The sequence below is a fragment of the Bufo gargarizans genome, chromosome 11 (genome assembly GCF_014858855.1).
Source record: "Bufo gargarizans isolate SCDJY-AF-19 chromosome 11, ASM1485885v1, whole genome shotgun sequence".
NCBI classification, from domain to species: Eukaryota; Metazoa; Chordata; class Amphibia; order Anura; family Bufonidae; genus Bufo; species Bufo gargarizans.
The window spans coordinates 7,091,783-7,106,836 of NC_058090.1; the positions used below are offsets into that span (position 1 = coordinate 7,091,783).

General features: G+C 45.5%; 1 protein-coding gene across 1 annotated transcript in view; it reads left to right on the forward strand.

Annotated features, from left to right (window-relative positions):
• MAP4K5 (mitogen-activated protein kinase kinase kinase kinase 5) overlaps nt 1–15,054 on the forward strand; it is a 59,390-nt gene that overhangs the window by 41,485 nt on the left and 2,851 nt on the right. Inside the window, 16 exon segments of the mRNA XM_044272673.1 lie at nt 25–67; nt 950–1,151; nt 3,013–3,104; nt 3,328–3,369; nt 3,686–3,770; nt 5,546–5,625; nt 5,704–5,764; nt 7,268–7,270; nt 7,932–8,046; nt 8,506–8,564; nt 9,000–9,103; nt 11,461–11,638; nt 12,607–12,675; nt 12,794–12,886; nt 12,981–13,051; nt 14,305–14,360. Of these exon segments, the coding sequence (XP_044128608.1) occupies nt 25–67; nt 950–1,151; nt 3,013–3,104; nt 3,328–3,369; nt 3,686–3,770; nt 5,546–5,625; nt 5,704–5,764; nt 7,268–7,270; nt 7,932–8,046; nt 8,506–8,564; nt 9,000–9,103; nt 11,461–11,638; nt 12,607–12,675; nt 12,794–12,886; nt 12,981–13,051; nt 14,305–14,360 (1,353 nt within the window).

Sequence of the window (15,054 nt, forward strand, 5' to 3'; positions counted from 1 at the left end):
CCCATTTCCCCTCTTTTATTGCAGTTCCACCATGAAACGAGCTGTTCCTCCACCGCTGCCCCCCAAGGTACAGTAATGAGATTATTCATCTGTGGGTGAAATAGAAATCTATATAGACAAGACTTCTATGCATAGCCGCTCTGGACTAATGGAGAGCGGTGCAAAGGCCTGGGTTGTCTTCTTCCCCTTCTGCTTTCTTCCCTCTCGATTTTTATTTTCCTGCTTCCATCCTCCTTTACTTTACATTTTTTTTTTTTTTTTTTTAACCTTTCATGACCTTTCTTTCTTTCTTTTTTTTTCTTTTTCTTTCTTTTCCTTTCTTTTTTCTTTTTTTTTCTTTTTCTTTCTTTTCCTTTCTTTTTTTCTTTTTTTTTCTTTTTTTCTTTTCCTTTCTTTTTTTCTTTTTTTTTCTTTTTCTTTCTTTTCCTTTCTTTTTTTCTTACTTTCTTTCTGTTCCTTTTTTGCTGTCCTACTTTCTTTTCTATCTTCTTTTCTTATTTCCTTTTTTCTTCCTCCTTTCTTTCCTTTTATTTTTTTCCTGTTCCGTTCCACTCCGCTACCTTATTTCCTTCTTCCATTCCTTTTTGTTTACTTTCTTTCCTTTAAACGGGATGTTCCATCTCCACATATTTGTCATATCACTAGTATATGCCACAGACGTCAGATAGGTGTGTGATTGCCGGATATTGGTGAGCCAGCGCCTGGCTATTTTTAGAACTCCCATAGCAGTGAATGGGGGTCGGGGGATAGAAGCGGGTCTCAGAGGTGGGACTGGAACCTATCTGACATTTATGGCATAACCTGGTGATGTGCCCTAATTTTTAAGATGGGTCGACCCCTTCTAAAAAAATATTTATTTTTTCATTTCTTCCTTCTCCTTGCCCGCAGAGATATCGCTATCATTCTGGCATATCTGGCAATGCACTAATCAGGTCTTTTATGCCAACAGCCACAGAGAATGAACAGCTGCCCGGATGAAAGCATGGCCGAGGACGAGAGGTCCAACACAATCAAACATCAGCCAGATAACCGAGCTTACCGGAGGCAAAGCTCCCCAGGTTGTGGTCGCCATACGGCTCCCCCTCATAATCATGTCCTCCCTAGCAGCATCAGCTCCCCTGGATTGTACCGCTGTAAATTCTATCAGTTGGGTAAATAACACAAAGCAGAGGCAGGGAGGATGGAAACTCCACTGCAGCCCTGCAAAAAAGGGTTAACACATCATTACACGGCTGGCTGAAAATGAGCTCAACCGATAATGAGTATAACTACATGCTTAATATCGCTCTCCTCGCCCTCATTCTGCATTTCCTCCACGTCGCACTCCATGTGGTGGCAGCAGTGGTCCGTACACATGAACCCAGCACCTGGTGCAACCGGTGGGTACCACGTTCTCTTGCAGGCATCTTACTGCTTCGTTTCCGATCGTGGCAGGAGAGGTCCGTACACATGGACCCAGCACCTGCTGCAACCAGCGGGAACAATGTTCTTCTGCAGGCATCTTACTGCTTAGTTTCCCCTTGTTTTGGATCATGTGTGATCAGATAGTTGAAGGATGAGTATATTTTGTGCTGATATGGGAGTCAGGATTTACACCCGGGAGGACGGTGGTCTCTGGGAAGATGGCAGCAGAGCACAGACTACTCTACTCTGCATTTGGGGCTCCTCACAATTTCATGAACACATCTCCTCAGGAATTCTCCATTACCCCCTTCGCCTACCCTAGCCCCTTAGTCATGGCCCTTGCAAAATTTCAGTGCAGCCCCTTTCAGGTAAATGGGCCTAAGCTGCAATACCACAGATGGGTTGTCTCAAACCACCGATGGGTTCCCTTTGAAGCTGCTGCTGAGCTTGCATAGCCATTCATCCATGTAGTACATGGGATGATTGTGGGACCCACCTCTATGATGTCCATACAGTGTCCAAGGACGCTCTTGGCCTTTGTATCTGTCAGTATATCTTTTACTGTATGGAACAGTGCCAGCAGACGGCACTATGCCACAAAGAGGCATCCAGTTTTTTGTTTTTTTTATATACGGCGGAGTCATCCATATAGGGCAAAATGCAGCGTGGAAAGACCCTTACCCGCTTGGCTGCACCAGACCTCATCCAACCTTCTGTAGCTTCAAGGAAGGAGCAGGTTCACCACATGGAAGTGTGCAGGCATGCCCTCCATCTCATACTACTCATCCTCAGGTTTCACCTTCCATTATAACACACGAGATATGAGAGGGTCACAATGTACATTTCACCTATTTGCAATGAACCCCATTTCAGTGCTGTGCATTCCCCCATCAGCCATCTCACAGAAGGGGTCTTCTCCCACACCACTCCTTGCTGACTGCTTTGTGGCCTTCCAGGTGTATTCTACAGATGCACACGGGCTGATATTAGGCGGTTTTCCTTACTAACCTGTTCTGTCCGCCCTCTGGTACTCATCATTGTGTGCATGCTTTATCTGCCATTGTCATGCAGATACCAGAGATCACCCACTTTTCCGCTTATGTCGGTCACATTTTTGGGGCGGGGAAGGGGTCGTCCAGTTTCAATCATCTGAGATGTTGGAGCGCATGTCGCTAGGCTGTATTCCTCTGGTAACTGGGGCTAATATGTCAGCTCCAGTACAGGAAAAATATATAATTCTAATAAAAGAGGAACGCTAGCACAAGACAGCTTCTAGCCCTGCGCCCGTCCACTGTAAACTATGTCCCCTATATCAAAATGACTGTAAAGGAAAAAGGAGGCATAATTTAAAAATATATTTTTGTTGCACTTTGTGCTTTAAAAAATGTGAATATCAGACTTTTTTTTTTTTTTCCCCCAGAGTATATAAAAAAATAATATAAAAATGGCACAAAAATAAATCCCCATGTATCACTGAAATACAGTAATGGCAGAGATACCCGCAGGTGTGAACAGAGCCAAAGTTCACAGATGTTTTTGAAACTGGAGAACCCCTTTAATTTGATGCTTATATTCAGCGTTCTAATCGGACAACCCCTCTCCTTGCAGGGAATGGAGACAGTCCTATCAGATTAGGAAGTCCAACCGGAGACGGCTCAAAACCCCAACTTCAGCAAAAGAAGGACAAGAAGGATTTTCCAGTAAGTGTTCGGTATTTCTAGGCTCACATCCACACGGAGGAGGCTGGTCAGATGTCGCTGTGTACAGGCAGCAGTAATCCCTGTCACACAGCTGCCCCCTAGTGGTCAGGATTTTGTAAAAAAATAAAAACTTTGCGAAGAACATACAAAGCGTAGTCCCCACTAAATCTATGTTTTTGCATTTGATGCCTCTGAAATTCTCATTCCCCGTTTTCTCTTCTAGAAACCTACGATAAACGGATTACCACCCACTCCCAAAGTGCTGGTAAGTGGTGGTACTTGGGCCACCTACTAGAAAAATGCACCCCTCCCCAGTCATGTCGTGAGACCTCATGATTTTCTGGAAGTTTTTGTAATGTTTGACACCCCCTGTCCATTAGTAGTACCCCCTATGGCTGCGTGGTGAGGAGAGGGGGGTCCCACAGCTGGAATATGAAGCGTTACCACCCAGTGATGCCTTTGGACCGTCTGTGGGAGTACGTGGACGTGTCTGCTCCTCCGGACTGAGAGCTGCTGTTTGAGGCGTCTCTTTGGTCCCAGACAGGTTTTCATTTTGTTCATCTGTTTTGTCTTTTTTTTAGATGGGAGCCTGTTTCTCCAAAGTCTTTGATGGTTGTCCTTTAAAGATAAATTGTGCAACATCCTGGATACACCCGGACACCAAAGGTACTGCGCACAGGCGTTCTGTAAGGAGCTACTTCTAGAACTGCCCGCATTAAATCACCCACATAACTTTTTACACCTAGTTTCCTTGTATTTTCCCCCGTGAAGGCAATAAGTTCACACATTGCACTGAAAAATGTGAAAACACCTGGAAAACATAATGTGATTGAGCTGAGACCGATACAGTATAAACTGCTCATGGTGCTCGGTCACTGCTCACGAGAGGTGGTGACCATTTTTGGGTTCTTCAGCAGGGTATATGTGGAAGTCACATTTGATACTGGGCAGCTTCTCTCCTTGCTGCCACTCTAGCATGTTATCAGTCATACAGATGCTGGGTATCCTCCTGTGGTGGCAGTCATACAGATGCTGGGTATCCTCCTGTGGTGGCAGTCATACAGATGCTGGATATCCTGTGGCGGCGGTCATACACATGCTGGATATCCTCCTGTGGCAGCCGTCATACAGATGCTGGATATCCTGTGGCAATGGTCATACAGATGCTGGGTATCCTCCTGTGGTGGCAGTCATACAGATGCTGGATATCCTGTGGCAATGGTCATACAGATGCTGGGTATCCTCCTGTGGTGGCAGTCATACAGATGCTGGATATCCTGTGGCGGCGGTCATACACATGCTGGATATCCTCCTGTGGTAGCCGTCATACAGATGCTGGATATCCTGTGGCGGTGGTCGTACAGAGGCTGGATATCCTCCTGTGGCGGTGGTCGTACAGAGGCTGGATATCCTCCTGTGGTAGCCGTCATACAGATGCTGGATATCCTGTGGCGGTGGTCGTACAGAGGCTGGATATCCTCCTGTGGCGGAGGTCGTACAGAGGCTGGATATCCTCCTGTGGCGGAGGTCGTACAGAGGCTGGATATCCTCCTGTGGCGGAGGTCGTACAGAGGCTGGATATCCTCCTGTGGCGGCGGTCGTACAGAGGCTGGATGTCCTCCTGTGGTGGCGGTCATACAGATGCTAGATGTCCTCCTGTGGTGGCAGTCATACAGAGGCTGGATGTCTTCTTTTGGTCATTCCAAGCTCTTCCATTTTGGAGCCATAGTTCAGACAAGGTGGTTGTTGGCTGCTGTACAGGGGGGGAGATCCGTCGCCCCATCCAGTCACAGACATTCTCGATGAGGGAGAGATCTGGATATTGAGCTCCATCTGTGAATCCTAGACAAGAACAGGCATGGTAGCTAAAGTGGCCCAAACCATGACACCTGCTGCTGGTCCTGTATGTCTCCTCACTATGCAAGATGGCAGTAGAGGCTCTCCAGCTTCCAGAGAACTCTAATGCAGCCATCTATGGCAAACCATGGTGTTCAGTACTATCGATGACGACCATCATGTGAGCGCAGTACAATAGACCCGCGTTCAGGTAGGAACAGGAACTGACTGCACCTTAAATCACTGATGCAGCCAGTTCAGGTCAGTGGAACGGTGGCTGACACACGGAACCCGTTTCCCGGATGGTCGTGTGAATCCGCCCTAACACTGCGAGGAAGGGGGGGGGAGCAGAGAAAGCCGCTGTGTTTGTGTCACATTCGTCGGCAGCTCGGTGAAGCGATTACACAGACCTTGCAGGAATAAAATGGTATGACCTTTTTAATGAAGATGAATTAGAAAGGTGCCGAATTTTGTATTTAGGAAGCAAATTAACAATCAAATCATCCAAATCTGTACACGCACACACACACACACACACAGAGTTTTAGACAGTATCAGGTGTCCTATACAGCAGTCTAATAACTGAAGACCTTTCCTCTCATCAGACCAGTACCTGATCTTTGGCACCGAGGATGGGATCTACACGCTAAATCTTAATGAACTACATGAAGCCACGATGGAGCAGGTACGATCACTGATGTACTGATGGTATTGGGGTCCGCCGGTGTTATGAGACCCTCACCCTATCCCTTTTATTTTTCAGCTATTTCCTCGGAAGTGCACGTGGCTGTATGTGATCAATAACACCCTCATGTCATTGTCAGGTAGGTCCTGCAGATATTGCTTTAGATTTTCCACCATGATTTTCCATTGTATACTTCAGTTTTTGACCATGTATATTGATCAGCCGCAGCGGATAGCTATTTGCAGCATTGCTGTTTGCTACTTCCTTTTGCCTGCACATAAGCAAAAGAGACCACAGCGCTCCTTGTGTTGGTGGCAAACCTGATTGTGCATCTAAAGGGAAACACTTGTAAGGGACGGCTAATACTCAAGCATGCAGATGCAGCAGAGCTGAACCTCCTGCTCCGTCTATATGGAAGGACACCACTGCACGGTGGGGGGGACAGTGGCTTCGTCAGTCATCTGACCCCCAGCAGGTATTCTGTACAGATCAGGACTCCTGAATGTTCGGCACTATCCTGCTCTGCAGATCAGCCAGGGGACTATTCCTGCACAACCCAGCAAGTTTACCTGTAATCCTATGGAAGACCTATCATGATCTAGTGATTTATGTGGAGTGGCTAACTCCGCTCTCTTATCCTTGCAGCGTAGCTCTGCTGCGTCTGTCTGTGAAGGTATCTAGAGAAATGTGAGCTAGTGGTGAGACTGGGAGCACAAACTCTTCTGGACATCCTCCCAGGGAGAAGAGGATCAGGCATGGTGTATTTCAGCTGCTTTATCCGTTTTCTTCTCACTGCAACTGGTGGCTGAAGAGTACGGGGCTGTTTATCAGAGGCTTTCTGCCCTCTCCGCATTCAGGACGCGTGCACGCTCGGCCAAGCTGAGTGGTCGTCCATGGGGGTGGCGATGGCATTTGGCTGACAGATGTGTAAGGTGTATGGCCGGCTGTAGCCTCTTCATATCTGATAAGGAGCAGTAGTTTTGGGGCTTCAAAGCCTGGCAAATGGAGGCCAAATACCCATTCTTCCTATAACTATTTTCTCTTCTTACTGCAGTTCTCCTAGCAGACAAAATGGCAACCCAGTAGGTTTATCACCTTAGTGTTGAATGCAGCGGACGAGGCGGGGATCCGGCTGGCGGTACCAGGGTTATATTGTCACTGCAGGGGGGAGGGCTTGGTATATGCCGAGAACAAAGGGCACGTCGGAGTCCGATGGCAGAGCTCCAGCGTGCTCATTCACATGCAGAATGTGACATTTACACACTACCACGAGGACAGGAGAAGCTAATAAATGACTTGAGAACATTGCGCTTTGGCTCCGCTCCTTGCGACGATCGGCCTGCGGTGTGATGAGCAGCATTTATTGTGCTGGATGGTCTTCAGACGCCCTGCAGCTGCCACCGTCCATAATGCACCAGATCCCAGGCCGGACATTCATTATTTTTACACATCTATCATTGTAGGAACATTTACTGAGCTGAGTACTACTAGGGGACGGGCTCCCGTTAATTTAATTAATTTCGTTTATTGATGGCATCCTTGTGGCTAGTTGATTGCAGACGGGCCATAGTGAGAGCTGGTTTTGCAGCAGTGTCCGTATTATGGCTGCAAGTCCATAGAACCCAATTCAGTAGAACTGCAGAAGGTTGGGAACTGCAGTCATAATATGGGTGGCTTAGGGTAAAAGCTGCTTGATGGGGGATCTCCCTCTATGAACTCCATTTGCACAAATAAAGTATATAGAGGTATGGGTGTAGAGGCATCTAGAACCTGCGCCCGTCTCCAGAATGGGGGTCATCAGCTGTTTTGTTCTGTCTCTAAAACCTTTGATTAGGATATATGTGACTTATTTTCTGTGTTTTTCCTTTTTTCTATGATCCTGTCTATCACTGGATGATTCTGCAGAAGGTAAGTGTATGCGGAGGAATGTTTAATCAAATGCTGTTGAGGGATAAGAATAACAAACCTCATTGGGAACTATGGCTGCTGTTACCTGACGCAGGAGGTCCGAATAAGTCGGCTGAGAAAACAGGTTTTACAACAGAAGTCAGCGTTACCCAGAAAGGTTCTTTTAATTCGGATTCTGCAGTTTCTAGAGCGAGATTCCTTAAAATGTTATTCCAGTGAACATGACCCGCGGTGCCAGCGCTTATGGACCGTGGACAATAGTAATGTTTCCTAGAAATGGCAAATGCTGAACTTTCATAGCAAAATGAACATATAAATAAACCATTGTTTGGGCATTAGACACCACTTTCCTATCAAAACAGCATTTTTATAGAGGTTGTATTTGTTTTTTCTTTTAGGTAAAACTTTACAGCTTTATTCACACAATCTAATTGGTCTCTTTGAACAAGCCAAAAAGCCTGGACTGGCCGCACATATCCAAACGCATCGCTTTCCAGATAGAATATTACCCAGGTAACGAGAGAACCTTGTAAAAAAAACTGCTTTCTATTCTTCCTTCCTGTCTTTTTTCTTTCCAGCTCTTTTTTTCCTTTTCCTCTCTTCCTCATTTATTTTTAATCTCCTTCCTTCCTTCCTTCCTTCCTTCCTTCCTTCCTTCCCCCCCTTACTTTCTTCCTTCCTTCCCCTATTTCTTTCTTTCTTTCTTTCTTCTTTCTTCTTTCTTTCTTTCTTTCTTTCTTCTTTCTTTCTTTCTTTCTTTCTTTCTTTCTTTCTTTCTTTCTTTCTTTCTTTCTTTCTTTCTTCTTTCTTTCTTTCTTCTTTCTTTCTTTCTTTCTTTCTTTCTTTCTTTCTTTTCGTCATACAATCCAATATGTAGTAAAGTGAAGGAGTAAATCTCGTGGACTGTTAATACATAATAATTAAGTAAAGGGTCTATAATTGTTGAAATTTCCATATTTTTTTTTTTTTTAGGAAGTTTTCCCTGACTGCAAAGATCCCGGACACAAAGGGCTGCCACAAGTGCTGTATTGGTGAGTGTGTCCAGCAGCTGAAAGGACACAAGAATTGCTGAGGCAGTTTCTCCTCTTTATCTTCCTTCTACGGCTAAATTTAATGGAAAACCCCTTGGCTCCAGTCGCTCTCTATTTAATGCCCAATAGGGCAGTGAACAGCAAAGTAATTAATTCTGCATGTCAGCACCTTGTCATCAGACGGTAATAATAAAGTCTCCTGTGAGCGGCATTGTGCAAAGCCAGTCTGGGAAACCGTGTCCGACTGCCCCTGGCATCAGAGTTCATCATTTAATGCATCATAAAATGCCAGTGTAAACCAAGGCTCATTTATTAATGAATTTTGCTGGTTTGTACGGAGCATATTTTTTAGAAGGGTCCCTCCATAATGAGCAGATTACAGGGCGTTACATTTGAGGGCAGACAATAGTGACTTCTTGTTTTCTCTCCATACAGTAAGAAACCCATATACAGGACACAAGTATCTGTGCGGGGCGCTGCCATCGGGCATAGTGCTGCTGCAGTGGTATGAACCCATGCAGAAGTTTATGCTGATACGGGTTTGTATCTGATTGTATTACCTGCTGCCGTGTGTTAGTGATTGCTGCTGGGTCCGCATGGGTCTTGTGGGGTGTTCCCAGTATGCACTGGTTTGTCCCTACCAAAATAACTGGTGAACCGGCCACATACAGACGTGGACAAAATTGTTGGTACCCTTTGGTCAATGAAAGAAAAAGTCACAATGGTCACAGAAATAACTTTAATCTGACAAAAGTAATAATAAATTAAAATTCTATAAATGTTAACCAATGAAAGTCAGACATTGTTTTTCAACCATGCTTCAACAGAATTATGTAAAAAAATAAACTCATGAAACAGGCATGGACAAAAATGATGGTACCCCTAACTTAATATTTTGTTGCGCAACCTTTTGAGGCAATCACTGCAATCAAACGCTTCCTGTAACTGTCAATGAGACATCTGCACCTCTCAGCAGGTATTTTGGCCCACTCCTCATGAGCAAACTGCTCCAGTTGTGTCCGGTTTGAAGGGTGCCTTTTCCAGACTGCATGTTTCAGCTCCTTCCAAAGATGCTCAATAGGATTGAGGTCAGGGCTCATAGAAGGCCACTTTAGAATAGTCCAATTTTTTCCTCTTAGCCATTCTTGGGTGTTTTTAGCGGTGTGTTTTGGGTCATTGTCCTGTTGCAAGACCCATGACCTGCGACTGAGACCAAGCTTTCTGACACTGGCTAGTACATTTCTCTCTAGAATTCCTTGATAGTCTTGAGATTTCATTGTACCCTGCACAGATTCAAGACACCCTGTGCCAGACGCAGCAAAGCAGCCCCAGAACATAACAGAGCCTCCTCCATGTTTCACAGTAGGGACAGTGTTCTTTTCTTGATATGCTTCATTTTTTCGTCTGTGAACATACAGCTGATGTGCCTTGGCAAAAACTTCGATTTTTGTCTCATCTGTCCACAGGACATTCTCCCAGAAGCTTTGTGGCTTGTCAACGTGTAGTTTGGCATATTCCAGTCTTGCTTTTTTATGATTCGTTTTCAACAATGGTGTCCTCCTTGGTCGTCTCCCATGTAGTCCACTTTGGCTCAAACAACGACGGATGGTGCGATCTGACACTGATGTTCCTTGAGCATGAAGTTCACCTTGAATCTCTTTAGAAGTCTTTCTAGGCTCTTTTGTTACCATTCGGATTATCCGTCTCTTAGATTTGTCATCAATTTTCCTCCTGCGGCCACGTCCAGGGAGGTTGGCTACAGTCCCATGGATCTTAAACTTATGAATAATATGTGCAACTGTACTCACAGGAACATCTAGTTGCTTGGAGATGGTCTTATAGCCTTTACCTTTAACATGCTTGTCTATAATTTTCTTTCTGATCTCTTGAGACAGCTCTTTCCTTTGCTTCCTCTGGTCCATGTCGAGTGTGGTACACACCATATCACCAAACAACACAGTGATTACCTGGAGCCATATATATAGGCCCAATGGCTGATTACAAGGTTGTAGACACCTGTGATGCTAATTAGTGGACACACCTTGAATTAACATGTCCCTTTGGTCACATTATGTTCTGTGTTTTCTAGGGGTACCATCATTTTTGTCCATGCCTGTTTCATGAGTTTATTTTTTTACATAATTCTGTTGAAGCATGGTTGAAAAACAATGTCTGACTTTCATTGGTTAACATTTATAGAATTTTAATTTATTATTACTTTTGTCAGATTAAAGTTATTTCTGTGACCATTGTGACTTTTTCTTTCATTGACCAAAGGGTACCAACAATTTTGTCCACGTCTGTAATTATGGGTGTATATTTTTTATACAAACCCACCCACCTTTCCTGTGATGCAACCTCTGAATGCCTGATAATCCAGAATTTCACAAGACTGGAAGAAATGGATGACAGATGTCATGTAACCTGTTTTTCCAGTCATTTTAATTTGGGCTGTCCGGCTGCATGTCTCCTCTGGTTATTGCTAATCTTGCATAGTATTTACTGTTGTTCAATGTGAGATAATTAATAATCTGTCACTTGTTTGGGGTCCAGCATTAGGAAGGATCATCAAAGTATGATTGGTGGGATCCCAACCAATCAGCAGAATAAAGGGGCAGGTAAACCCATCGGAGCTCCACATCCTCTGCAGTACCGGACATGGCTGCGGCTCGTAATGCTGCGCAGCACCGCTCTGACCTGTGCACTGGAATGGACAACCAGCCATTTGTGCATGGATGGGGGTGTCGGGCACAGCTGAGAAGAAGCACCACAGCGCCTTCATTCTGCTGCTTGGCACTGCCAATGATCATTCATTCAGGATCAGTCCTAAGTGTAGGTTAAACGTTTGGGACCATTGTATTTTAATGCTCAATGGCTTCACCTTTTTGTTTTCCAGCATTTCGACTTTCCCCTTCCCTGTCCGTTAAAGGTCTTTGAAATGTTGGTAATACCGGAGCAGGAGTACCCAATGGTGTGTGTGGCGGTCAGCAAAGGTGTGGAACCCAATCAGGTGGTACAGTTTGAGACCATAAACCTGAGCTCAGCCTCCTCCTGGTTTACAAAGACTGGCACAGGTAACCCTCCACTAACTGACCCTCGCACCATGAGCAGATGTGGCATCAGGGATTGGTGGTGACCCCCACCCTGAAAGCTGCTACAGTGCATGTGGGTATATGATAGCCGGGGTTAGGTCTGGTATATCCCTCTGCTAAGAGGAGAAAACGCTGTTGGAGCTCATGCACACAAACATTATTTTTTTTTCTGTGTCCATGATTTTTTATGCAGCCCGTATGTGGAACCATTCATTCAAAGGGGCCGCAAAAAAACGGAAATGACTCCGTGTGCATTCCGTGCCAGTATGTCCACATGACCGTTTCACCCAAAAGAAAACGTGTCCTTTTATTGTCCGCATTACGGACAAGGATAGGACTGTTCTTTTAGGGGCCGGCCCTTCCACTCCTCAAAATGCAGACTGCACATGGTAGGTATCCTATGTTTTACGGACTACAAAACACCCAACGGTTGTGTGCATGAACCCTTACGTGGCATCCTTGTTAAAGGGGTCATCTATTTCCGTCAGCCCTATAGAATTGAATGGAGTGGTGGCCACGCTTGCATGGTGTGCTTCCAATTAATTTCAATGGGACTTCCGAAAATAGCCGAGCCTGCTGCTCAGCTAATTTCGTCACTCCATTAGAAATGAATGGAGGGCGGCCTCGCATGCGCTGTGCGCCCTCTTTCACTTTACGGGCTCTTCGTTTTAAAGGACCCACACCCTTCAGACACTGGGGCATATCCTAGCATATGCCCCCCCCCAATGTATAAGATGGGCCAACCCCTTTAAATCTCATTGATGTCAGTGTTCCTAATATTATCCCCCAATTGAGCTTGAGATCAGTGGGACGCTACGGTATATAACTTTCCACTCGCAGATCTAACCCTGCCTGTAATATACTCTGACCTCATTATGGTATTTTATTATAAAAAGTCGTCCATCTCTGGGGCGTTTTGACGTACTCCGTGTCTTTCTTTCTCTCAGCAGAAGATCACCAGATCGATGCCATACACGTGACGCAGCTGGAGAGGGATACTGTCCTAGTCTGCCTTGACCGTAAGTCATCTCTCGGATTGTGGACAGCAGATACATTAGTGACTGTGCACATAGCGGTGCACTGTATACAGACATTATATACCTGACCGATGGCTTTTTTTTTTTTTTTCTATACCAGAATATGTAAAAATAGTCAACCTTCAGGGAAAACTTAAATCCAGTAAAAAGCTGGCCTCTGAGCTGAGCTTCAAGTTTCTGGTCGAGTCTGTGGGTGAGTGTTAAATATGGACTGGCCACCACAATCGCAGGTCAGTGGCGCGCGCTATAATCTAATCATTTTCGTATATTCCCTTTTCTTCTTCCAGTCTGCCTGCAGGACAGTGTGTTAGCTTTCTGGAAGCACGGCATGCAGGGAAAAAACTTTAAATCCAACGAGGTGAGGACTTTTTATTTGATCTGCAGCATTAGCATGAATCTTGTTATATTTAATTTATTTGAGTCTCTTCCAGAGTCGGACATACCATCGATGCAACCTGTGCGGAAGGGGGCCCCCTGCCTTCTTAGAGGGGAGTTCCAAAATGTTTTTAGCGATGACCTATCCTATCCCACACAGGACCTGAAACACTGCAAGGCTCATATACTGCTCTTGTACATAGGCCCACTTCTGCGGGTGTGTCGGCCCCTGATTGCTTAGGGTACTTTCACACTTGCGTTATTCTTTTCCGGCATAGAGTTCCGTCAAAAGGGCTCTATGCCGGAAAATAACTGACCAGGCATATCCCAATGCATTCTGAAAGGATAGAAATCCGTTCCGTTTGCATCAGTATGCCTTCCGTTCAGTCACTGTCAGGGGTTTTGGCCGGACATAATACCGCAGCATGCTGCGGTATTATGTCCGTCCAAAATGCCTGATCAGTCGCGGGCATTAATTCCCATTGACTTGCATTAGTGCCGGATCCGCCATTGCAAAACAACTGAAGGACGGATCCGCATGCGCTGACCGGGAAAACTGTGAAAAAGACTGCGAGACGGATCTGTTCTTGCAATGCATTTGTAGACAGATCCGCACCCGGATCCGTCTACAAATGCTGTCCGTTATCACACTGATCGGCGGATCCGGCAAACAGCTCTGATGATGAAACTGCCTGCCGGATCACAAACACTAGTGTGAAAGTACCCGAATATGGCGCCGACAGTTTCCACAGCGCTGTACAGAATGTCTCCGTTCCCTGCAGAATGACACAGCATTTAATGAAGATCTCAGTAGATAGACAGCAGGGGCCTATATTGGGGTTTACAGCCCCCTTCCCTAATTCTGATGGTATTGCCCGGGCTAATGTGGAAATCTAGTTAAAGGGAACCTATGCACAACGGGAAAGAAACATGTCACCAACAGTCTGGGGGCAGGGAGCCTCATCGGACTCGTCTCCCTCGCAGCACTAGCACGCGCTGCGGGGTTTGTCATGTCAGTATTCTAAAAGTACGGACTGCCAGCTCAGAAGTGACAGCCGGTCTGTCACTACACTATATGCTGCTCTCGGGTAGCGAAGGCAGGCCCTGCGGAAGAGCGGGAACACGGAAAACGTCCGCCGCCTGCCTGTACACATCTCTCCTGTCGCTGAATAAAGGATAGTGAATATATGGCGAGTGCCACAGGGTTTATTTTATTATATTCTTTCTTTTTTGTAGGTTACACAAGAGATATCTGATGAATCCAGGGTCTTCCGCCTGCTGGGATCAGACAGGTAATATTGTAGCTACATGTACAATTCACTGTGGGATCTATCAGACGTCAGTCATCCCAACTTCCAAAAGAGAACCCCGTTTTTTACATATTGTCTGTTTATGCTTCAAGTGGATCTCTTAAAGGGAGTTTGTCCCCTGAATTCCCTGTCACACCAGGTACCATTCCTTGTAGGTCAGCTGAATGTAATGATACCTTTAACGTAGCGATCCGCTGCTTCATTCTGCAGACAAAAGCACTTTTAATCCATATGCAAATGAACAGTTAAGTGCACTGAGGGCGGGCCCAAGCCACTCTGTGCACCCTTGCTCCTCCTGGTTCCTCTGCCAGCCCCTCCCTCTTCTTCTTGACTGACAGGAGCAGGTTCCTGGATAGTCCTCTCGCCCTGTCAATCAGTGCATTATCTTAGGGCTGTGAATGTGTTTTCCTGTTGTCGGGGAGAACGCATTTTATATTCTCTGTTTATTGGAAATAGACTTTGCTGCAAGAATTTACAATTAAATGTAAAAGGGAGGGGGGGGGGTGGGTGTATGACGACTAATAGCATAGACCATGCAAAGGTTGTCACCCATTCAGTAAGGTTTTGTCACTTTGCTGTATTTTCTTGTGTATATTCTTCAACCAGCCTGCTGACTGCCTCCAGCTATTATTATAAAGCAAAATTCCCAATGTGCTCACCTGGACTGACAGCGTCT